The sequence below is a fragment of the Apodemus sylvaticus genome, chromosome 15 (assembly GCF_947179515.1).
Source record: "Apodemus sylvaticus chromosome 15, mApoSyl1.1, whole genome shotgun sequence".
Taxonomy (NCBI): domain Eukaryota; kingdom Metazoa; phylum Chordata; class Mammalia; order Rodentia; family Muridae; genus Apodemus; species Apodemus sylvaticus.
The window spans coordinates 16,868,694-16,895,476 of record NC_067486.1 but is presented as its reverse complement, the minus strand read 5'-3'; the positions used below and the strand labels follow the sequence as shown (position 1 = coordinate 16,895,476).

At 32.4% G+C, this 26,783-nt stretch overlaps 1 protein-coding gene across 1 annotated transcript in view; it reads left to right on the top strand.

Annotated features, from left to right (window-relative positions):
- The window catches only part of Ncam2 (neural cell adhesion molecule 2), a 185,616-nt gene that overhangs the window by 85,152 nt on the left and 73,681 nt on the right, over nucleotides 1-26,783 (top strand). The window contains exons 10-12 of the mRNA XM_052159101.1: nucleotides 2,091-2,278; nucleotides 4,510-4,606; nucleotides 12,566-12,739. Of these exons, the coding sequence (XP_052015061.1) occupies nucleotides 2,091-2,278; nucleotides 4,510-4,606; nucleotides 12,566-12,739 (459 nt within the window). The remainder of the gene's footprint in view (nucleotides 1-2,090; nucleotides 2,279-4,509; nucleotides 4,607-12,565; nucleotides 12,740-26,783) is intronic.

Here is a 26,783-nt window from a genome sequence, read left to right as displayed (position 1 = left end):
GTAGGGGTTCAATATTTTTCCAGTATCAGACATGATTCTCTCACTGAGCCCCAATGAGCAGGACATAGTTCAACTAGTCTGCCCTTGGTTATCATGGAGACATGACTGCTACTGCAGTACCTATAGTTACCTAGCCCTGCTGATCATTGATGGGATTGCCTAGCATTACAATGGAATAGGATTTCTTCCCTTGGATGCTTACACGACACCTTCTATTGCTATGAAGTTTAGTGTTCGGAGAGAAAATTTCCAAGTCAGTCTGAGCTCTGACCTTCGAAGTCCGGTATCTGAGAAGGACGGCACCATCAGAATCAGAGATTTATCTTCAATGCCTGGGAGGCAAACAAGCACTACAGTACCATATTGTTCTGACAGCTTGTACTCTGGAATGGGATAGAGCAATTCCAATTGTGTGTGTATACTAAAAGAAAAGGAAACCAGTATTGAGAAATTACTTCTCCCAAGTTCTTTCTCAATTCATAGCAACAAATTTCACAGGGACAGGAGATGGAAGCAACCAATCTCTTCAACTGACTTATGAATGAAGTCCACTAAATACATAAATGGATATTTTTTTTTCTTTTCAGCCAATATAGAGAGAACGTATATTAAGTGTAATAAGCATGCACAGAATGGAAGACTATACAGTCTTTTATATAAACATGAAAGTATTTTAAGTCAATACATTTATTTACTAGAGCTGGTATTAAAGTACTATCATTAAAATTAATATAGGAATGATTAGAATAACAATGCTTAGAATAATGGGCTGGATAATCTTGTTCTGAAAACTAAGTGACCCGTCCATCAGGTCCAGTTATTCAGGGTTCTGAAGAGGTGCTACCTGAGGGTCAAAAAGGGGGGGGGGAGAGAAAGAAGGAGACCAGGCAAAGGGGGGTTCAATTGTCGAGGTCTCATTTAATGTCGGGGAGGCAAACAGGTTTTAAGGCTTACAGAGAAGGAAGTGACCTTTACACAATATTAAAAAATGGGAAGGACAGAGGTATTCTTGACGACCGAGGCAGGAAGCCAAAAGGTCATCTGGTGAAGCCACCTGGTGTTTAAGCTGGCAGGAACATTCCATGTTTTTTCTCGGAATCTTCTTGCACCAACAGCTCATGGGAACGGCTCTTTGTTAATTGTTCTTCTTTCTCAGCAGCCATCACCTTAGGGCTGTGAGTAAGCATTAGTCCGAATAGCTCAGGACGGTTCCCCACAACTAAGACTTCTCACATGCTGTGCAATATTTGTAGAAAATTGAGGTTAGCAAAATATTGAATATTGATAACAGAATCATTGATTTTTGTTAATTAGTAGTTTAAATTCTCATTCTAAGTTCTATATCATGGAGTCTTTCAGAAAAACTGGCTATTTATTCTTTAATTCTAACCAACCAACACTCGTAACATTAACATTAAATTTAGTTCTAAATAGTTTTCTTATTTTTTAATCTTTTATTTATTTAATCATTTATTTATTTATTTATTTATTTATTTATTTATTTATTTAAACTCCAGATTTTATGACCCTCCCAGTCTACCCTTTGACTGTTCCACATTCCACACTTCCTCCCCAACCCCCTGTCTCCATGAGAATATCCCCAGTCCCTCCTACCCCTTCAGACCTCCCACTCTCTGTGGCCTCTAGTCTCTTGAGGATTAGGTGAATCTCCTCTGGCTAAACCCAGACCCAGCAGTCCTCTGCTGTTTTTTCTTATTTCAACAGTTCACCTCTTTGTATTTGAACTATGTAAATATCCAAATGCCACATATTTTCATGAGCCTTAATATCATATAAAAATTACAAAATTAGATATGTTATGAAGTCTTTTAAAATATTTTATTTATTTCTGTTGCTGGATGTCTGTCTGTACATTATATGTATACACTGCCTGTGGACAGTATGAAATTTCATGAAACTGAAATGGTAAAAGGTTTGATGGTGCCTAGGATGAGCCACCATGACCCTTATCCGCTGAGCCATATCTGTCTCCTATTATGGATGTTTATGTGGGCAAGGAATAATTACTAACATATGTACTAATGAAACGATGATATTATAATGTCTATTTCTATATTATTGTTTTACAGATGCTCCTAAGTTTGTTTCAAATCAGACAATGTATTATTCTTGGGAAGGAAATCCAATCAATATAAGTTGTGATGTGAAAGCAAATCCACCTGCATCAATCCACTGGAGAAGAGAGAAATTGGTTTTACCAGCTAAAAATACAACTCATTTAAAAACTTACAGTGTAGGAAGAAAGATGATACTCGAGGTAGGCTTTTAAAGAAGCATCAATAATAATATTTTTAGCAGATATTATGAGAGAATAGTATTAAATTTCTATAATAACACATTGAAATATTTATATAAATTACATATTTACCTTTTAAAAATTAATTTGTGTTGGCACAATGTTATATTTATTATGAGTGATCTGTCTTCATATATACAGAAATATTTTTCATGAATTCACATTTTGAAAGTGAAGTATGATTATGTAAAAAAGAATAGCGAGCTGATATAATATTTTAGTTTTTAAAAGTCAAATATTTAACTTTAATGCTGATAATGGCACTGACTATTTGTTTATAACTGTTATTCTTAGGCTGAAATATAAAAACTGTTGTTGGTTAATGTGTAATTTTAGAATAGGGTGGAATCAATGATTATGTATAAATTGGTAATATTTAATGTTTTGCTTAATATTTGATAATATAATTTTGGTTATTTCACCTTATGTTTTGTAAGGTTTTTAAAATCTTCTACTTGTTTAGTTTATTACTTTTCTATACTTTTGACTTAATTTTAAATATATTTATATAAATACATCTTAAAAAATTAAACATTGTTTCATGAAAGGTCCATATCAGGTCCTAAGAAGGCTGGATCAGTTCTTCCTTCCTTGATTGTTTCTTGATTGCTCTCTTCATTTTTTCCCCCCTTGGTATCTTTCTGTTTTCCATTTCTTTCAATCTGAGTTCTGTTAAGTGATTTCTGTTTTTATTACCCATAATATATGAAAGTATTTACTTATCATAAACTTGTAAAGCCTAAGCTTTGTGGTGGTTTTGTCCTGAGTGGGACGGTCTATGAATTCAGCCTTTTATTTCTTGCTAAGTTCCCAATTCAGCATCCAGCCAGTTTTCTCTTTCATAAATGGAGCCTTTTGAAAATGTTTCCAGAGGAAATGTCTTTTTATAAACTATTATTTTTTAAAACAAACAAAAACTCTGCTGGAGTTGCAATACTTGTGATGGTTATGCTGCTTCTATGTTTAATTGAAGCTTTAAACACAATCTTCCTTGTTCAATATACTAAAATCTTTCTCACATGATAGTGGGATGAGAAAGAAACTTTTTTAGTATATTTCTAACAGAATGAAATTATCCTGGTTTATTAAAAGTCATATGTGAAGATAATGAGCTTCTAAATCATCTCAGGATCTTCAAAAGGAGTTAAATAGGAGCACTAAACTGTTACAGTCATGAACTTTCTTTAGATGTACAGCTGACTAGAAATGGATGACACTCCTTTCTATTCTCTACTTGTTCACAATAATCATCTTCAATAGAACTCAAAGTGTTCTATATTCAATACTCTCCCATTACCATAAAATAATTTCTTCTCTCTTTTAGGATAAGGTTGGAATTGATGGGCATTTCTTGTTATTAACCTAGTCTCTCTTTAAATAGTTACTGGAACTGAAAATTATACATATTACCATCATCAAATATCTTTGAAGATCTGTGACTAAAGAAGTCCTGCACGTTAGAATAATATAGCTAGCCCACCAGTTAAACTCCTGAATGTTAATTATAGATTTTAATATATGAAACTTTGGTCAAATCTTTTTCTAAACAAACAGAAAATGTAATCGAGGTAATTATTACAGACTTAAAAATTCACTTTATAAGCCGGGCGGTGGTGGTGCACGCCGGTAATCCCAGCGCTTGGAAGGCAGAGGCAGGCAAATTTCTGAGGCCAGAATGAATTCCAGGATATCCAGGGCTACACAGAGAAGCCCTGTCTCGAAAAACCAAAAAAAAAAAAAAAAAAAAAAAAAAAAAAGAACAAAACAAACAAACAAAAAATTCAGTTAAAGCATTTTCACAAGGCATTCTTTACTTGCAAAATATATTTCATGAAAACTTAAAATTTTGCAGGTCTGGAGATAAACACTGAATTCAAAACACATATACACCCGAAAGCAATTAAAGAGAAAAGAAGCTGTGATCTGAAAGGCAGAAGGGAGAATATATGGGTGTGTTTGTAGAGGACAAATGGAATGGAAAAATTATGTGAAAATTAATAAAAATTTAAAATCTCAAAAAATAATGACCACAAAATATGTTTGCAATATTTATGAATGCTGGCCGGATAAAGAGTTCTGTGAAGAGACATATGGAAAATAATTAAATAATAATAAGTAGTAGCTACGCTTCAGATTTTAAAATACTCTTGATGTTTCAATAATTTAATTTTTACTAATATGATTATTTTTAGATTGCCCCCACATCAGACAATGACTTCGGACGCTACAACTGCACTGCTACTAACCGCATCGGCACAAGATTTCAGGAATATATTCTAGAGTTAGCAGGTGAGTAAAGGAGAGTAATAGTTGACACCCATAAAATAAGAACTAATTTTACATGTAATCAACAATATTTACTGCTTCAAAAGTAATAATACTAAGAATTATTTGAAAGCATAAACCAAGGCTTATAAACTAGAACAAAAACATTTCCATAATGGATAGTGAACACTTAATATCTAAAATTCATTTTAAATTTAATTTATCATATATATGTGAGATTTTTAGGTAGGTAATGTATATTTGAGATAAAATTATATTTAAATAATGTAAAAGAACACTTTGAAATATTCATACATTACAGCATTCAAATAAGTCAGTTTTATTGAAATCTATTATAAATCACTCAAAAGCCCTGAATTTCTTCTACAGAAGGTGAGCAAAAATTTCATGAGAAAATAATGCAATAAGTGTAGTTTATAATTATTTTTAATTTGTCATCATAGAAAATGCTTTAAAATTGACAAAACTATCAAATATTTCATTAACCAACTGATGAATTTTCAACCACAATTTTAGAAAATTAGACATTTGCCCTATGAGAACATTTTAAACAAGCACATAATAATTTCTGTGATATTTATTCCCACAAGCTTGAAGTAAATCTAATCTGGGGAAGCATGATACTTAGGAACATGTCTCAGGTGTAGTAAGCAGAAGCCAGAGTTCTCCTCCAATCAATATAATCCAAAGGCTCAGGCAAAAAAAAAAAAAAAAAAAAAACAACAACAACAAAAAAAACCTCTTCCATATACTTTGGTTATTAATTCCTATACAATTATAATATTTTAAATACAATGAGACTTTGAAATAAACAAATATAAATTAACGTATATAATATATATGAAACACAATAATGTAATATTGAAAAAATAACTATCTGTGGCTCAAATATTAGTAATAAATAGCATTATAGATATTGTGTAATCTCTCATTGATAATAGTACTTTTTAAGCTGAAGGCATGCTTTATATTCAGAAATGTTAGTACTTGCAAAAGTATTTAAATATATTTAAAAATATCAAAATATTGTGCTGCACATGATGATGCAAAATAGTAGCATTTTGATTCTATATTATGATGGAGATGCAGCACATAGGGATCAGCCATATACATTTATGAATCATACAGCTTATTATTATGCTCTATTTTGCTATTTTCTGCTGTAGAAGAATGGTTTGATAAATATAGGACATTTTCAACTTAATTAAATTATGTTTAGTTGTGACAACTATTTTCATACAGTTCAGAGAAATTCATGAAATACTGTTTTTATCTATTTACCAGATAGAACAGATGCACAGGTATGGTGAAACATACATTTAAACATGTTTGTGTATACATATAAACAATATTATGGTTTAGAAATGAGCAGGAGAAAATGTGAACTCGTTCAAAGGACTTCCCAGAAAAGATCACACCAGCAAGCATCATTTCCATTTGGATCATCATTTTCTCCTTGTGAACATAATAGATTAAGTTTATTTACAATAATATTTATTTAGTTTAATCTATTTTGCTTGTAATGGAAAGGCATAATTTGCATGTTATAATACAATGACTTTGTTTATATATAATATATATATATATAATGTTGCAATCAGGATAATATTATATTTTTTTTAAATATTAAGAGGCCTTTCTCTTGAGTTCTCTTAGACAGTTTGAGCAAATGATACTAAGAAAGCTATCACAAATAACATATCCAACAGCTAAAAATTGGGCACCTCAATTTGATCCTGACGTTTCCTTGCCATCTGCCACAAAAGACATTCATAGGTCTACCTAAATAGACTGATGGACACAATATGAGTTTGTGCTTTCAAACCCCCAATCATAAAGCAAGTGCTCAAAGGTAGAAGATAGCTATTATTATACTCTTAACATAGCCCATGCTGGCCTATTTTATTTTTAGTAGATTTTAATGTGGCAATGTACTTTTAGCTACAATACACAAATTTGATATCAAGGGTCAATGTATGGTGACTATTAAAGTACCTTGATTATTTTAAGAACTTAATTTTTATAAATATTATTTTAAATTTTTTCTGGTAACTCATTTGACATGATTTTTCCCTCTGGCCATTAAGTGAAATCTCAGATACTGGCACTGAAAAATTGATTTTTTTAAACTTCAGGTCAAAGTCTGTGCTTACCATTTTTAAAGTTCAGGTTCTCATATTTGACTCATCTTTTTAGCCTACAGAGGCTCTGTCAAATTCAATGATTCGGTTTTCTTTCCAAGATTGATTTAATTCACAATTATCATAAAGCTGCCACTTATATTTCCATCTATGTCAGAGATAAAACTCTAGAAGTCACTTTGAAGAGCCGTGACGTGAATCGAGGTTAAGCTGTGTCAATTGAGCAGAATTTTGTAGATAGAGAGTAATAGTCTGTCCAGTGGTCTATGTGATCAGTAAGTATTGTACCTTAAAACAGGTCTAAGTTAGTTGATTGGAAATACTCTATAAACTGATTCTAAACCTCGTTCTTTCTAAGAAATAGCATGGAAGGTACACACATTGCTATGTATTTAGAAAATTCATGAAGTAAACAGGCATGTTCAGAAACTAATCCTGAAGTCCTTTGGTTTTCTAGTTATCGTACTGTAAGAAAAGACCAACTTATGTTAATAATGATTTTCTTTAAAATCTATTTGACTAATTTCTAAGTAGGACTTAACCACTTGTTCAACAAATATGTGGAGCGTTTCCCCTAGGTGCAATATACTCTTTTGAATCTCAGGGATGAAAGGTTGAACAAGAAAGACACCCAGTCATTACCTAAGTTTGAGTTCAATACCTATGAGTTTCAATAGAACTTGAAATCAAAAACTTGGCAACAGGAAATTGATTTCTGATTGGAGTTCCTGGGAAAGCTTCAAATAGATGTCAGCTTTTGAACAGGAACTGAATAAGAAAGAAGAAATGGGGCCCGTAAAAAGGGAAAGAATAAGCGGGTCAAGGTGACATTGACAACAGAAGTGCTGTGCTATGAAAGAGTAAGAACTACTTTGAAATGAGACATTTACCAGAGGGCTGCAGAAATATGTTCTATGATCAGCTCAGTGTTTGGCAATGTGAATAGACAAGTAATGAAGGATCAAGTCACATATTTCTTTAAAATGTATATATTCTTGTCAGAGAAATAGAAGATTGAAGATCGGTGATGTTTATTTATTGTGCAGGATTTATTTATTTTGCAACAAGAGACTGCTGGAATCTCAGTACATGGTGTGGACAAATCCTCTTTAGCAGTTTTCCTAGATGTTTTTGATTCAATAAAATACATGGATATATAGATAAATAGATGATATATGATAAATTGATGAAAGATGATAGATGAATAAATAGATCGCTTCTCAGCCTTCTCGCTAAGATCAATTGTAGATGGATAGATAGATAGATAGATAGATAGATAGATAGATAGATAGATAGATACAGAGAGACAGACAGATAGACAGACATACAGACAGGCAGATATCTAACTGTAATTCTTCCCCAACATACAAAGGGTTTGATGTGTGATATTTTTTTGGGTTTTGAGGCACAGTTGAAGATTCCAATTTAAATGGTTGTATGTGTGCATATGGTTTATGAGAGTATCAAGACTTACCTATCTCCAAAAAAATTCCCATTGACATCTTGATAGTGAGTGAGCCATTCAATGGAAAATATAGGAGACCAGAGATAAAAACAAGAAATTATGTAATCTGAATAATTGTACTTAAAATAATATGAACAAGTAAACCTGGAAATGAAGCTTGTATATCCACTTTTATTTTTTTATTTTCTATATTCTTTGTTTACATTCCAAATGATTTCCTCTTTCCCGGATCCCCCCTCCCCATATGTCCCATAAACCTTCTTCTCTCCATCCCTTCTCCAATCATCTCCCTCCTTTTTCTCTGTCCTTATATTCCCTTCCAATGCTAGATCAATGTATATCCACTTCTAAGGAGATATCATGAAGGTAAATAATCAAATTCTATTAATACTTCAATATAATAATCATTTTGAACTTTGAATTTGAATTTTGAAGGCTGAAATTATTGAAATTTACAGGACACATTTAAGGACTTATGTTCTGTGACTTATATTGAAATTTACAAATTTTCTTAATCTATTTTCATTGAAAAATAATTTTCATACAATAACTCTAATCATGTTTTATCTTTCCAGTTCCTTCTAGATCCTTCCTACTGCTATGTGTACCCAGGTTTATTCATTTTTCTCTCTTTCTTTCTTTAAAAAGCAAAACAGAAACAAAATGAAAAGCACACATCCATACATTAAAACCAAAAAATCGCAACCAAAATATACTATCAAAAAAACCAATAAGTCTAAAAAAAAAACCAAACAAAATAAAAATAGACATTATTACTACATTTCCATCGAGTTCATTGCATATTGGTCAACTATTCCTTATCATGAGGCCCACCCTAAAGTATGGTTAATGTACCTTGTAAATGCCTTTTGAAGAAAACTAGTTATTTTTCTTTGTCAGCAGTGTGTATTAATTTCAGATAGTTTCTTAGTTAGTGATGGGACTGCATACCCATTTCCACCTTGCAATGCCAGGATCACATCTGGCTTGTGTATTTGTAAGCCTCATGGATGCTACCACTGACTCTCTGAGGCCTTACATACAGCAGTATTCCTGTGTCAGGAAGACACTGGTCTCTTGGTGCTATAGATCACTTCTTGCTTTTATAATCTTATAAACTCCTTTACTGCATAAATCTCTGAGTGATGAGGGGAAGAGTTTGATATAGATATCCCGTTATTATATTTGTTGTCTTTTAAAAATTACCTTAGAATGGAAATTCTCTTGTGAAGTATCCTGCCTCACAAGCTTTTCACTCAATAAACTCTCACATGGAATAAAGAGCAAATGACGTCTTTATAGCTGCTTTCGTAAGGCTCTTATTCATATGCATCAGACCTGTGCCAATATAAATAAAAATCCTTTAATATTTTCACAGTAACAGCTAAGTTTCAACACTAAGAATTGAGAGGCATCAGTATAAATATAAGCTCATTATTTAAAGAAAAATAAATCGGTGTATGCTTAATTAGAAGTGACAGTATAAAAGAACCAGATAAAATCCATCACTAAACTGCATCAGTTTGCAAATTGATACAGTTTAGGCCTCTTATTGTCTTTGTGTTTCTTTTTGTCACAACCCTCTTACCATCTAGGAGTTTAATCAGACAAGGAGTTTCAATTGTGATCATAAATAAAATAAACTGATAACAGATCCTTGCCTTAATAACCAAATGAAAGAAAATACCATAGTCACCATGTAGGTTCCGGATACAAAAACATCTCCAATGACATTCAGAGTTCAAGGCTGAGACCATTGCCTGGAGATGGCTAACCATTTTTACCAGGCTACCACACTTGTGTGTTGCATCCAGACCTTATATGTAGATTAGAACATGGATTGAGGATCTCTTATGGACCCCCATCTTAATGTCCGCAGATGCTATTGCCTATGTGAGCCTCCTAGAAAAAAATGAAAATGAGATTCAATACTGCTGGTGACCAAAGCTACGGGAAACCACTCTCCATTTAAAATGTCAAAATGAATATGGGCAAGGAATACATGGAATTTTCAGTCCATGTGAGAAAGGAGAGGACTATGAAATAGGAAACTATGTTAATGACAATCCTAAAAGATAGGATTTAAGGTTGGATTAAACAAACCATTTATAAACATCAGTTTCTTCTGATGTCACAATGCTACTCAGTGTGTTGTTAGAATTTGAAGAAGAAAAAGGTGGCTCAGAGCCTTTATCATCAATGCCCCATAATTCTTAGATATCTAGTTCTCAGAAGCGATCACAGTAGCAGGATTTAAGAAGTACATTCTCAGGAAAATATAGCTTCAATCATTCAACCAAAGCTTCAATCATTATAACTTTGCCTTAACAAATTGTGTCACATAACACAAGATGTCCATCTCAAGTGTACCCTAGATTAAGAATGGACACAAAGCATCTCCACCCAACATGCAGATCACTCACAGTGGGTGGTAGGAGCCAGTGAAGTGCTTTCTTGCACAGTAGATTAATACAAAAAGAATTTTATTTTTGCCACTTTTATTCAACATAATATTGGAAATTCTAACTAGAGTAGTTATGTAAAATTATAATTCACTTCCAACTTACTCCAACTTGATTTTGTTTTCATAATTTTATATTTAAAAACCAAATTTTCCCAAACAAGGTGATAGAACAAAAGATTATAAAATGTAACAGAACTCAAAATCACTAAACATATCATAAATATTGTTTCTATACACTAGCATTATCAACAGGATTGAAAAAATAATTAAGGAAAAAATTACTAAATAGCCAAAGAAAATGGAATATATTATTTTGACCAAGGAGAGGTAATATTTGCACCAACATATATAAAGTAAAAAATATAACTTACAGTACAATGAATAAACCATAATATGTGCTTTATTCTTAAAAGAATTCTCATTTCTTAAAAGACCTAATCTATGGAAAGTTATATATAGAGTCAACATAAGCTCAATCAATGTACCAATAAAAAATGTTTCACAGAAAAAAAAATCCTAAAACTCACCAGGACCTTTATAAGACTCCAGAGAGACAAAGCAATCATGAAGAAAATAAAAAGAATTTATTAAAAATAGAGAAGATCTCCTTCACAATGAAAGAACACTCGGCAGTTCTATTACACAATTCCTCACTCCTGCAGTGTATTTGCAGTGTTTTATGTTGTGTAGTTTCACTTAACGATGTTTTTCTGAATGACTGGGAAACACACACTAGAGACACTGTCAATACTTTTACATCATCCTTGCAGTTCTTGTAATATAGGTTTCTATAATTTCCCTGCAGAAAAAAAAATTTTTCTTATACTATTTGTACTGACTTTGTCATAATTATTCCTAAGGACATTTTTAATTATAAGGAAAAATATAAATTTCTACCTAGACTCCTTTGAGATTTACAGTAAGCAATTAATTTATTTAGACAATAATATGCTCAAGGTTATTTTGGCATGACTTAATAATTTAAATCCAATATTGCTAAAAACATTAATTTTAATTATTGTTGATAATGCTAGGTTTCTGTATTGTCTATGTCAAGTATTAACTTTTTTATAAAAATTAAACTTTTATATTTTGCATATTCTGTGTTCAGTATTTGTGGGTGAACCAGACCTTGTACACATGAGACCAGTCCTTGATCCCAACACTCTTCCTAATTTCCATTTGTGTCAGCATCTCATTAACTTCTCAGGTTGATCTTACAACTTCATTTAGCACAAAATAGCCTTGAAATTTTAGTGATTTTTTTCTCAGCCACCCATAAAAGGTGAGAGGATAGGCCTTAATACTTGGCTCAAGCTAATCATATAATTGTTGGAACAAATAAAATAATTTACAAAATATATTCATGGTAATTCTTGAATTTATTATTCTTAAAATTTAATATACTTCTTTATGTACATGTTTCTGTATTTATCACTTTTGATAAAATGTGTGTACATGCATAAGCACATGCATAGTCATGCAATGTTCTCTCTCTCTCTCACACACATACATACACACATACACACACACACACACCTATATACATATATATATATATACACACACACACACACACACACACACAGAGAGAGAGAGAGAGAGAGAGAGAGAGAGAGAGAGAGAAAGAGACTCATTTTACAGAAAATGAAGAAGCAAATATTAGTAATAGTAATTGATTTCCCCATGGATTTTTCTTTTATATTGAATAGACATTCATGTTATCGTCCAAGATTTGTAATTGAAACGCATTAAGGAATATTTTATTACTCACTAAGTAACCCATCTCTAATTCAAACACATTAGTTACTATTTTACTTTATTTCCAATTCTTGTAGCAAAATAATTGTTAGTAGTATCGAACCTCATTGTCTAGGGTGTTTCCTTCGTAGATGTGCCCTCTAGTCCTCACGGAGTGAAGATTATAGAGCTGTCACAGACTACAGCCAAGATCTCGTTCAATAAACCCGACTCCCATGGAGGTGTGCCTATTCATCACTACCAAGTGGATGTCAAAGAAGTGGCATCAGAAACCTGGAAAATAGTACGCTCCCATGGAGTTCAAAGTGAGTTGTTTATTTCGATATATAGTGAGTAATAAGTCTGATATTGATGTACCTATATGATTACCTTCTTATTTCTCTTCACTTTTTTCACGCAATGAGGTTGGGAAATCATAGCCACTTTCTTACTTTACTTAAGAAGAATTTTAATGTAAAATTGAACTTTTTCTTTGTTTTAGTTTTCAGAGAGTGAAGTTTTATTTTACAGATTTGGGAAACAAACACTCAATTATCTATATGTCAGGCTAGGTACCATTTATTGTCCTACACTTGCAGTCATTTAATCAATCTACTTTAATAAGAATAGTTGGGTAAATTGATTCAATAATGGAATTTTAAGAGAAAGTTTAATTGCATCTCCTCATGAAAAGACAGTTGCAGACGTGCTGTGTGTGGAAAGGAAATTCTCTTAAATGTGTCCTTATTTTTATTCATTCACAATTTCATAAATAATATGATACAAAGGAGCTATGTAACATTGGTATTATCAAACCTTCTACACAAATTCATAGGCCTATTAACTTTGCTTTTACCTTGAGATTTAAAAGTGCACATTGGAATAATGTTTCCATCTCAAGTTGTGCTATTAAAGGGATTTCTTATTACAGTACAAGTGATAGTCAGAATTCAGAAATTACCAGTGAGTATGCAGGTCAGATTATGAAACTGTAATCAAAGTATGAAAGTGTGCAAGTATCAATATTCTCCACTTTCCTCTCTCAGATTTCTCTGTCTACAGTTTTGAAGTGTTCAAATATAATGACTGGAGTATTCTGAAAAAGCAAGTGGGAACAACATAGCTCAGGAAAAAAAAATGAAATTGTGCATGTATTGTATCAGAAAAGTTTCAATTTCTGTAGTAGTAACAACTACAATTTTACAATATCCTGCACTAAATTAGCCACTGATCATTTACTTTATACTTTGTATACTGTTACAAATAGGTGAGTGAATATTTCTTCTTTAATTTTGGTAAGGTATTAGCTTAATCAAGAAAACTGGGAATCCATAGTATTTCTCCAATTAGGAGCGTGCTAAAAATCTTGTGCTTGTGTTCCTCCTATAAATGGAAAGATGGTTAAAGTTTGATTGAAGCACAGCTCCTGTCCCTTTCAGGGGGTCAGGGCAGAGTTCTTGCTACTGTCACCATTTAAAGCTGATAGATAAATCTTTTAAATCACTTGGCAAAAGATCAAATATGTAATCTGAAATCCTTAATAAAATTGGATCTAATTTTATAAAATAAAAAAAATCACAAAGATCATCAAAATGTTTTATTTATTCATTTATTTATCTATCTATCTATCTATCTATCTATCTATCTATCTATCTATCTATCTATCTATCTGTCTATTTATTTTTATCTCCATTATCCAGTTGCCTTTCCATAGATGGGGTGAGAGCATTTAGGTATCCTCTGAACTCAGGCCATTAACAGATTATGAAGTATGTCCAAAGGATAGTTTGACTATTGGACAATTGGTTAGCTTCAGCCAAGTATGTGGTGAGGTTTCTTGTAGAGTGTCCAGGACAGATAATTTATATAGTCCTGCTTTGTTTCCCATCCTGATTCATTCAAATCCAATTTTCTAGCAGAATACTATGACTACTCATGCATTTCTATGAGCCTTTGAGAGTCCACCATCTTTATTTTTCTTTTTTATTATTATTTTTATTTTTATTGGTTATTTTGTTTATTTACATTTCAAATGTTATCCTTCTTCTTGGTTTTCCCTCTGCAAATCCACCTCTGGTCTGAATTCTACTTCTTTACCTTAACATTGTATCATTTTTGGTTTATGAATACACTGATTTAAAAGTTTTAAATTGGAACTAATTTCATTGATCTTAAAATACTGTTGGAATTTAAATTTTTCTTAATGAATGGTTGATTCTGTGATGAGAAATTACTTAGCACATAGCTTTATTTATAATCATTTAATTCATCTTCCTTGAATAAGCACAGAGGAGTTAAACAGGCTTACAAGGGCTTAGGATAAATATAACTAAATATAGATGGGTCACAGACTTCCTCATTGTCCCTTAATTCTCACTGTCCTTGAGCTTTCTAATTTTCTTCATTGTAAAATGTTTTCATCTATGAAATAATTTGATTAATATAGAAAAACTAGGCAGAGTTCTGTGAAATTTCCAGGTACTTCCTTTGGCTGGTGTTGTCGGTTTATTCATTTATTTATAAGTGTATGTTGACACACTCTTTTATTTTGTTTGTTAATTGATACTACAAATTGTTCATATCTTTGTCTAATTACTAACTTTACTGTGTGTAATGCAAACAGCTATTGTTAGATTTTACTCTTGTACAAGAGGGACATATTGCCACGCATTTACTTTCTTTCTACTAGCCTCCAGTGTTAAATATGTCCTTAGGTGTCAGCTGAGTCAGCATATGATCCTGGGCTTAGCATACAGTGGAAATACAAGGATTGCAGTTCCCCCAGGGTATACCTGGAACAAGGTCAAAGCAACCCCTGGAGTACCAATCAACTACTTTTCACAATATATTGACTTGTAAACAAATTATGTGTAAATATTGTGACATTTTTTAAACAAAAATATGTTTTTGTCATGAATGTTTCTAAATACTTAGGGTAGGACCTTTACCACATAGAATTTGACATGTTTGCTGTGTCAACCTTGTCTATTTCATGTTGGAGTGGTCATAGTTGTTGCTGCTTTATTCACAGTGGGTAGGAAATGGAACTACCTGAGTGTACTACACCCAAAGAATGTATGATTAAATGTGATACGTACACATTATAAAGTGCTATTTGGTTGTAATAAACAATGTAATAATCAAACTTGCAGGCAAATGGATGAAACTAGACAGGGAAGATTTGTAAAATTTCAAAATAATGAACTTCTGAAAACTTCTATTTTCACTTCACATTTTGGATCATTTTTACTGTTGTGTAACTCCTACGTTAGCAGTTTCTTCTGCAGATACAAATGGGAAGCAAGTTAGCTTTATGGATATGATCAATGCATGTAAACATCCTGAATAAACACTTTCCAAGTTTTATTTTTGTTTTTATAGATATGAATAATTCTAGTGGAATATTTTCTTTTTATATTAGGTATTTTCTTTATTTACATTTCAAATGTTATTCCCTTTCTTTGTTTTCTCTCCAAAACCCCACTATCCTTTCCCCTGCTCCCTCTGTTCCCTAACCCACCCACTCCTGCTTCCCTGTCCTGGCATTCCCCTATACTGGGGTAAGCAGCCTTCACAAGATCAAGGGCCTCTCCTTCCATCGATGCCCTACAAGGCCATCCTCTGCTATTTATGTGGCTAGAGCCAAGGGTGGCTCCATGTGTATTCTTTGGTTAATTGGTTGTTTAGGCCCTGGGAGCTCTGTGGGTACTGGTTGGTCCATATTGTTCTTCCTCCTATGGTACTGCAAACCCTTTCAGCTCCTTGGGTCCTTTCTCTAGCTCCTTCTTTGGGGACCCTGTGGTCAGTCCAATGGTTGGTTGAAAGTATCCAACTCTGTATTTGTCAGTCACTGTCAGAGCCTCTCAGGGAAAAGCTATATCAAACTTCTGTCAGCAAGCACTTGTTGGCATCCACAATAGTGACTGGGTTTGGTAACTGTTAATGGGATGGAACACAAGGAAGGGCAGTCTCTAGATGGCCTTTTCTTCATTCTCTGCTCCACACTTTGTCTCTGTATCGCCTCCCATAGGTATTTTGTTCCTCTTCTAAGAAGGACCAAAGAAGTATCCACACTTTGGTCTTCCTTCTCCTTGAGCTCATGTGGTCTATGAATTATCTTGGGTATTCCTAGCTTATGGGCTAATATCCCCTTATCAGTGAGTGCATACCATGTGTGTTCTTTTGTGACTGGGTTACCTTTCAAGATGATATTTTTTTTTAAAATATTTTTATTTTCTATATTCTTTGTTTACATTCCAAATGATTTCCCCTTTCCCAGATCCCCCCTCCCCATATATCCCATAAATCTTCTCTCCACCCATTCTCCAATCACCTCCCTCCATTTAGTTCCATTCATTTGCCTATGAATTTCATTTCAGAAGTTTTATGTCATTTGTTTTTAAGTCACTTTTAACCTATACAATATTTGTTTTCTGAGAAGTAGAATGGCTGTTTTGATTCTGTATCTTTTGTGCTTTGAAATGTAACATTGATTGACCTACATCTGCCATATATGAGAAGATAAATGGGGTCAGGTATAGTGGCAAGCACAAAGATTAATGCACTAGGAAAATCTAAATTATTTTGCATAATTAATCATTGTTTGACTTAATAAGCAATATCATCATAATCCTAAAATAGAGGTAACATTTGCTGCAACTAAATGAATGTTTCAACCTAGTTCTTTCTTTTATCCAAAATTTATGACAGAATTTAGTTCCTTCTGTGGGATTCTTGGAGTAAAAAAACAAATCTTTTTAATCACAGTGTCCAAATATCCTTAACTAGCAATATCTTAGACATTAATAGGTAGAAACAACCTCAATGATACCACTTGATAAGTCTGCATGCAGTTCTAGGAATAATCAGATATACTGAAGGAGAATGGGTTAGTTGTCAGGGGAGGGGGGAAAACATAAAATGGAAATATTAATCAGAGAATATCTTTTCAATGGGGCACAATATTTATGTTTTAGGATCCATTGATAGCATGGGTTACTGCTTAAAAACATTAAATTGCAAACTAAATAATTATAGAGGTTGTATATCTAATAATGCATATTCTGGAAGCAGGAAGAAAGAAACTGTGGGAAGGATCCACAGTTTCTGAAATTATAAAATTATGGTGTTGATTTCATAGGTGTCACCTTATCTAAAAATTCATCAGTCACATGTAAAGAAACATGAAATTTAATTTATTTTTATCACATTATTTATTTTTGTTTCCTTTTACTATGGTCCACAATAACCTACATATTATAACATTTTTATAGGTGTACTAATTGTATAGGAACCACATTTTCTATTCACTATCTCTTAATGAGTAATATAATTTATATATAATTTATAAATATAACTTAATGATATATTAAATTATAAACTCTAATTTTAAGGATCTTGATTCATTATTTATAGGATTCTTTTACATATATGTTTATTTCCTCAGAAGGACATTAGCTAAGTTAATGAGGATTTCTCTACTTATCATGTTTCTACAAAAGAATTGAATTAATAGTGTGCCCCAGTATATTGGTGTACACCTACGATTTCATCAACCAGTATCTGAGTACTCTACCTTCCTTCCTTTCTCTCTTCCTCTCCCTCTCCCTCTCCCTCCCTCCCTCTCTCTCTCTCTCTCTCTCTCTCTCTCTCTCTCTCTCTCTCTCTCTCTCTCCTTCACACACACACACACACACACACACACACACACAAAAAAAAACTCATATACACTCACATTGCTTTGCCTGATCTTTCTAAACTCCAACTAAGAGTAGATCATATTGGGTAGTTTTCTATTGTCCTTAATTATGTGTTGTAGAAAAGTAATTTAATGTTCATTTTAAGAAACAGTATAGGCACAGATTTTAAACAGTGAGTAATATTAATTTCAAATTGTCAGGATGCAATAATCATTAATACATTTTTAAAATATGGTGATACACTAACTTTTCAGTAAAGGATGTGATGACCTAAACAAGGAGCCCCTTTTCCTGAAGGAGATGAGATTATTCTATAATAACTTCTATAGATGCCATCCTCCAATATATGATAGTTATAGTTGTATCATTACAAGTCAAAGTACAACATGTTTATCCTGCAGTATTCCTTTAAAGACATTTGTTTATGCTTTCTCAGATCAACCTGAATTTCATTTTTTAAAATATACGATTTCACTTTTACATAAACAATTTAAAATGATCAGTGTTTACAGTTATCTCTAAACATATACAAATTTACTACTCATAATGGGCCTTAGTGCTTTAAAATTCATTACAGGAATATTTTCTGTGATTACACTATTTCTAACATAAATGTGCCTGAAGGAAGAAGCTAGCCTTTTTAAATATCTATATTTCATATGTTAAAGAAGAAATTGACTGTAAAGTTCTGTCTGCGTTAAATGTGTGTGTAATAAACTCTTATGTACTTCAGGCAAAGGAGTGAAATGTAATCCACACTAATTCCCTATTTTCTGGAAAAGAGATTTTGTTCTAATTTGCATGTTATAGAGGGCTTTCTCCTCGTATAATTCAAACCAAGAATATTTGCAACTGTTTTTCTTATACACATGATTTTGAAAAAGAGACTAAGCTTAGCTTTGAGAAAAGTGTGTGTGTGTGTGTGTTTAAGTATGTATGTGCACACATTTCAAAATAGTAAATTTAAAATACATTGGTATACATATTCAGATACATACATAGGAGAAAAATAGTGAAATAATTTTTTAAATAATTTCTAAGTTGTTAAAAATTATCTCAAAAATTTTAAGGTGAAAACACAAACCGATACTAATTCTACTAGAGCTTGGTCTCCTACACAAGGTGATATTGAACATCAAATAACTTTCTACATTTCAGCAAATTTCATGATTTTTCCTGTACATATACGATCTTATTAATTAGAACAGCACTTTGAAGAAATGATTCTAATTATTGTAGATAACAGCATCAGTGATTGATGAGAAACTTCACAGTTTATAAATGTTTATGTTATAAATGCTGTGTAGAAATTTAATCCATAGGAAGTTGAGTGAATCCATATCTCCTGGATCTGGAACTAAAGAGCTCATCTCGACTCTTCTTTTAAGAGTCCATGAACTCTTTGAAATTCTTCAGAAATATAGCATAAATATACTATCAAAAATTTTAGTGACATTATTACTCTGTGTGAGTGGATCATCTGTATTGCCTCAATAATGCATTCTTTGTTAGCACACTCAAACACATCCTTACTAAGTGCTCTTTATGTTCAAAATTTAAGTAATAACCAGCATTTCAGCTCTTTGATAATTATAACCATGATTATTTATGATTTTTCTATTATAATAAATGCAAACAGAGTTTAAGGAAAATAAAATTCCTGCACTGTATAGTTATAGATTGTATTGAAATTCCAGTGCTTTCTTTCTGGACAGTCATGATATTATACAGAAAATCCATATGCACTTTTAACATTCATGGTGAGAAATATTTTCAGAAATGATATTCTTCGTACTTTAGCGTGGTTTCCATCCCCCACATTTTGCCAAACATGTGTGTGACTACGGGAAGGGTATTAGGAAAGCAATAGAAATATTCTCTAAAAGGTCAGGATTGATCTTTTTGAGGGTCATCTGCAGGATGAGAGTAACTGAGTACAGAAATCTGTGATGGTTTAAAGACACAACCCTACAGTGAGTGTCTTGTGAATGAGCTACATTAGAGTGACTACTTTTCCTCCAACAATGGAGAAGCCTTTTATGTAACTATTTTGCCTCACTCTTTTCAATGAAGGGTTCCTTCTGTTGTCTTAAAAAGACAGTAGTTTACTTGTTATAAACATGTGTTCAAATAACACAAAGTTAAAATTGCCACACATAAAACATTAAGTGAATATTTTACTGAATGCATAGTTGTGCATGTATGATAATTCATCATATGTGTGCGAATATCCATGGAAATGAGTGCTTTGCCTTAAAATATTAACTTCTGTCTAATATTATGAAATCCATGGTTATTTGCTCCATCCATACCAGTCCTCTTATAGCTCTGACTCTTTTTTCCTTATACTGTTTCACATGTTTGCTTTAAATCAGCTTTTCAACTATAGTTCTGAATGAGGTATATATTTTATTTAGGCTTTGTAACTTTTCAATTGAACTTTATAGTGAAGTTTTTTACATCCATATGTTCACAAATGCTTTCACTTTTGTCCATGAAGCTAGTATCAGCCTGTCTTTGGTTTTGAGGGTGTAAAATATGGATCATTGGGACTCTATATTATCTCAGTTTCATAAATCAGTTATTAATGCATATTTTTATTTTCAAACAAAATTTTATTTAAAATTAATTTTTCAGGTACTTACTGAGTTACCACCATTCTCGTGTCAAATGAGACTGTATAATCTAACTTATTTGATGGTCCCATTACTCATTCAGTGTTTCCAGAAAGACAATCCACTAATGCTTTGAGGGCTTAATTTTATGAATGACAAGAAATGAAGAAAGATTCAAAAGATAGGTTCATATTTCAGTTCTGCTTAAGATTAGCCCTTAGTGTTCCTACTACTCTCCTACTCTTCAGATCAACAGAGAAAATGTGTCCATTTCCTGATCCATGTGCTGCCACTGGTTTGCTTTGCCTGGAATTGGTGAATAAAGGAAATGTATTTGCTAGCAAATACCTTCCTGGTTTAAAAACATGGACTCATTAATGGGAATTTGATAATTTATGATAGGATACAAAAGGGAGTAGATTCTATGATAGTGTTTCACTTTAGTGAACTGGAAGAATTTTTCTTCCCTGAAATTATTGTTTAAGAAAGAAATTAAAGCCAGAAATTCTGATGTGAACTTAGGGCATGTGGTCTCATGTTTGACTTCCTCTTGTATACTATTTATACAGAGGCATTTACTCTATATTTCATATCTTCATCTTCATAAGTAGTCATTCCTCATAATTCTACAAATATTTATTTTATTTTTTTTAAATTTGAGTATAATCGTGAATGTCTATCTATGTTCATTTTAAGTTATAGTTTAGCAGTGTTTTTACTTCATATCTATAATTTTCAGATAGATATATTTCCTCCCTGAAAATGAATATGAACTAAGCACTATGTATCAAGGATACCCACCAATACTTATATTTACACAAACATGTAATAGCCTGTAAATCCCTTTTTTAAATACTAAGCATTTATGAGCTTATTTTTTTTACTCTAATTTGAGTGAGGAAAAAGGAAGATCTATTTCCATTTAACAAAACAAGACTGAATTGGCCTCTGGGGATTATGAGCTCCCAATATGTATTCTTGGCTAGAATTTCAGTACTGAACATGATTCCTCCTATGGAGCCAACCTTATTAAAATAAAATAAAATGAAACGAAATAAAGCATTTGATTTACCTGTGTATCATTCTTAAATTTATGAGGTTCTCCAATGATAGTAATTAATATCACTTCAGTATACCTTTTGAATTTTATAATGTTTTAAGATTAAAACATCATTGGTGGTGCCTAAGTTATATTATAGAAATTTATTTTTATTTCATATAAATATATACATATCTATACATAGAGAGGCACACACACAAAGCATGTTCCTGTTCTGTTTAATCGCTAAATTGTTGAGTGAAGGTAATGTTTTATTGTACTAATGATCAGATGCATGGGTATCTGAAATGTAAAAGTCAAGTAAGAGTACAATGTTTGTGAACATTGGTATTTTACTTGTTTTCCCCTAATTTGGTATATCCAAACCCATGGTAAATTCCACATCTATACTCTGTTTTTGTCTCTCTGAGATATGATTTGATATTCCTAGTAGTTGCTAACTCTTAAAACTTTTACATATAGATGCAGCTAGTGTATGTGAATACTTGCATATATTATTGTGCCCAAAATAATATGAATTTTAGTGCTGGGTTGGGTTGGAATATGAGATTTCAGGAATGTTAGGCAGTTTGCAAGAATGTTAATTTTTGGCTTAATAAAATGTCCCAGAATTTCTTGCTATTTCAAAAGATAGTTTTCCCACGAAAAATTTAAACAGTGTGATCTTTGAGCCTAAAAAATTGGGTTCACAGTTAGATTTGCTCAGTGTAGGGAATCTGCCCTTATGCTCCTTTAGATACAAACAGCTTTAAAACAGCAAGATTTTCTGGAGTAAACACCTGTTCTATGGCTGTTCAGCAAACATCAAGTATTCAAATTTCTTAATAAATAGAAAATGAATAATGTAACAGAAACAGGTTGTACTTGCCCTTGTCATTAAGCAGGTGGTTAGTGCCATTATTTGCATATTCATAGGCTTGATACACATTTTCCTTTTCTAGATATAGGGTAAATTAGCACACATTTGCCTTTGGATACCAATTAGTATTAGTAATTTATTCTCCTTCGCATTTTATTAAGCTCCACTAAACACAAGTGAATTTCATGAGGGAGAATTTGATGCTTTTTATATCTGCATTATAAATTGGCACAACAAATTAGATCTCATGATTTCTTCCCCAAACTCCACATAATCTTTCACTCAATCATTGTCTTTTTAAAATGAATATGTTTGCCATTAAAGAGAAGAAAAACTTTCAGTAACACTATGCCATCAAAATGTCCCAACTGAAAACTGTCATAAACATGATTATTGCATTACTTCTCATATTCTGTAATCTAATCTCTGTATCCAGCTTCTTTCCTGCTTTTTATTATTTTTCTCTACAAATTGTAGTTTGGCTTATTATTCTTCAGTGACATCATATTGACCTGACTAAAAACTATCATTTATTTACTTTAGACATCATAGTCATTTATAACTCTCAATGGACATCTAAGTGTTGCTTTCAATTTATCCCTGGGTTCTGTTGCATGTAGAGTTAATTGAATTTTTTCTTAGAAATTTATAATTTTTCCTTATATTTTCAATAACCCATTTGTCATCCACTAATATGTTTGTCATTGTTTACACTCGTGCATGAACACAGAGATGAAACTTAGGGAAGTTGATACTCTGTCCATTTAGCAAATTAACACTTATTGGTTCTACTCTGGTACCTACTAGCTCCTGAATCACACAATGTTGAACAGATTTACAATAGTAGGCATGTGTTTCTTCCTTTGGAGTGGATTATACATTCATTCAGAAAGCATTTGATTGATTTCACTATTGTAAGTTGCAGCATTCACAGGTGGGCCAGACTATTGTTGACTCTTCTTCCAGAAGCCAGCCTGCAAAGTATCTTCATAGTACCTTCCTATTTTACCAGTTTTAAGATACAAAAAAAAGGTTCCATGGTAGCCGCCATGGAATTAATTCTGAAATGTTCATGCCTCATTGACTAGACCTTGCTTCTAAAATCAATATTCTGCCTTTCTTGCATTTCTTCTTTTTTCAAAAGTGTTAGAAGTTCTAAACTAATGTATTCACAAGCTTTTCTAACTGAAGGCACTATTTCTGAGCATAGACTCTTTTCTTGCTATCTTCTCAAGCAGTGGGAGGTGTAAATAATTGATGTCCTTTGAAAAATCAGTATATAAGCATGATGTAATTTTTGATGCTTTAATTATTTGCAAGTATGACAATCCTAGTGAGTTTCATCATCTTTGTGAGCATAGCTCCTGTCTTTCTTATTTTCTCTTCATATGCTCTTAATAGTTGCACACATATGTATAAATTCATATTAGAATTAACAAAATCCAATTAGTCAAAAAAATTATTATATTTGGAAATGGATAATTAACTTTAGGAGATGATAATTTAAAATAAATAGATTTTAATGACTAGTATGAGCTTTCTGAAGAAATTAGTAAATTATCCATAAGACTGAAAAAGGTGATTGGAGAAGGGGTGGAGAGAAGGTTTATGGGACATATGGGGAGGGAGGATCTGGGAAAGGGGAAATCATTTGGAATGTAAGCAAAGAATATAGAAAATAAAAATATAAAAAAATAAAAAACTGTTAAAATAAAAAATGATTAATATAGGAAAACACTATATTTTGTACCTACACGATGATTCTGTGTCATGATTACCTTTTAAAATTCACAGAAAGTTCTGGTTTAGTAGAGTGCACTATAGAAAATGTAATAATTTTTCCTATGTCATTACTTTGAGATGAGATTGTGAATTTTGAATGATACATATGAAATTAGATGATTGATTTAATACTTAAAAATGACAGGATAAATTGTTAACAATTTCAATTACCCATAAGTGGAGGGAAGGTTCTTTTGATTCTCTGTAAGGTATAAGACTCAAACTTTGTCAGACTGTCTGTTCTGTCCTTGTCCACACTTTCCCATCTGTCCTTTCACTATAAAGTGCTCCTGAAAAGTTGTGGACCAAATGGTGAGCCCACCCAGATTCAGTAGATAATTCTGAGTCATATGGTCTTCTTTAAATCAATATGTCTCTAAACAAAATACATGAATATAGAGCTGGAGGGTCTCCTATGGAGAGCAGTGGAATATGGCAAGCATAAAGGGAGATATAAGAAGTTTGAGGCAGGTTTAAAAACAAAACAAAACACTGCATGCAGGTATGAAATTATCAAGACCAAATTTAATCAATGAGAAATGAAAGAAAAAAATCACTCATTTAAATCCACTTAAAAATGTATAGGAATACATAAAGACTGTCAGCACAGATTATGTTGTTAATGAGAATTCATAAACTCAATTAAAAAAAAGCTATTTTATTTTCTAATAATTGAGTTCAATGCATTTTATATGCAACGTTCATCTCAAATTCAATTAAACTTTTAAAGGTAGTCCCTCAAACTTTGAAAATATTAGAAAAAAAAGTTACTATAGATTTAATTTATGTATTGCTTCTACACATTCTTAAAGTTAAATCCCGTCTTCATGATGAGATGTAGAAATGACTCATTTGGGCAATAAGGGTATAACATTCATAAACAGTAATCAAACCTTGTATAAAACAGTCACCAGAGTGGTACCCTGTCCACTCTACTATCAGAGGAAAGTGACATTTGGTGTATTGAGATTATACTCTCAATGACAGGAGAAAAATAATTTTGTTATTAATAACTCAGTATATGCATATCATTATTTTGTTATATGAGAAAGAACCAGTCTTGAAATACAAGTCCAGTCTTTGCAAGGAGCTGTAAAAGTAACTTTTATTTACCAGATGTAATGGTCTCATAGGCTTACTGCTGAATAAGCTCATGCTTTCTAGTTCTTCCTGATATCTGTCTGGCTAATGCAATTCAGCGTAAAACTCCTCACCAAGCTGATGATTTAAACTGACTTCTGTCAGGTTCTGACTGAATTGTTGGGCTTAGAAAAACACCTCCGACAGGAGTTGCATGAACTCTCTCTCTCTCTCTTTCTCTCTCTCTCTCTCTCTCTCTCTCTCTCTCTCTCTCTCTCTCTCTCTTTCTTTCTCTCTTTGTGCTTATCTCTATTTCCCCCTCTTTCCTGTGCTCTTAAGAGTTCAGCATATCCTATCTGAACTGACTCATTCTGATCTTTTTCTGATTCATCTTTTAATCTGCCCCTCAGTTGGAAGTCACATTCAAATATGGCTGCTTTTTTCAACGAAGTAACCTTAACTTCATTATTTAGGATTAGTGAGTACGTAGGGTGTGTCTGTATTCCAGTCAGAGGAATTAAAGTTTTATCATTCCTGCAAGATCACACAGATCTGGAAGGTTCTGGGATATGATTTCTTCCCAGAGCAGCCATATGGCTGCATTAAAATTCTTCTACAAACCTGAGATCCCTATTACCTCCTTGATACAGCCATTTTAAAAAAATTCATATGAATGCATTTGAAAGCTAAAAATGAGAAATAATGTAATAGCCCAAACCTTAATGAATACTTAAACAATTCTGAACATAATTTTGTTATAATATAGAAAATAGAAGATTCTCTGGTGGCATCCTAAGCAAAAATGAAGGACACATTGTTGGTAATGTAAAAAGGCCATCATTTTACAAAGATATGAATGATGAATGGAACTATATTTCATTCTGGAAGATCCAAAGAGACAGTATCAAGCTGAAGACTGATTTATGCTGCCTTTTAGAAACTGAAATGCACAAGAGATGACTTTAAATGTCAAGTGTTCATCAAAAGTTAACAGAACTTGCGGATTTGGAAAGTGTTCACCTAATTTATTTCATATATTTAATTTTGCAGGTGATATTTAGGCAAATTTATGTGGTATATGTACACATGAGTTTGAAAATACCCTGCATGTAGAGGACAATACAAGGATGTAAGAAGTAATCTGTATTATGTTCTTTCTTATTTTTGGACAAAAGGTGTCTCACTGAATTTGAAGCTTACTAGTTTAACCTTGAAAATGAACAAATGCATTTGCAAAGAAAAAACGTGTACTTTGAATATCCATAAGTAGAAAGC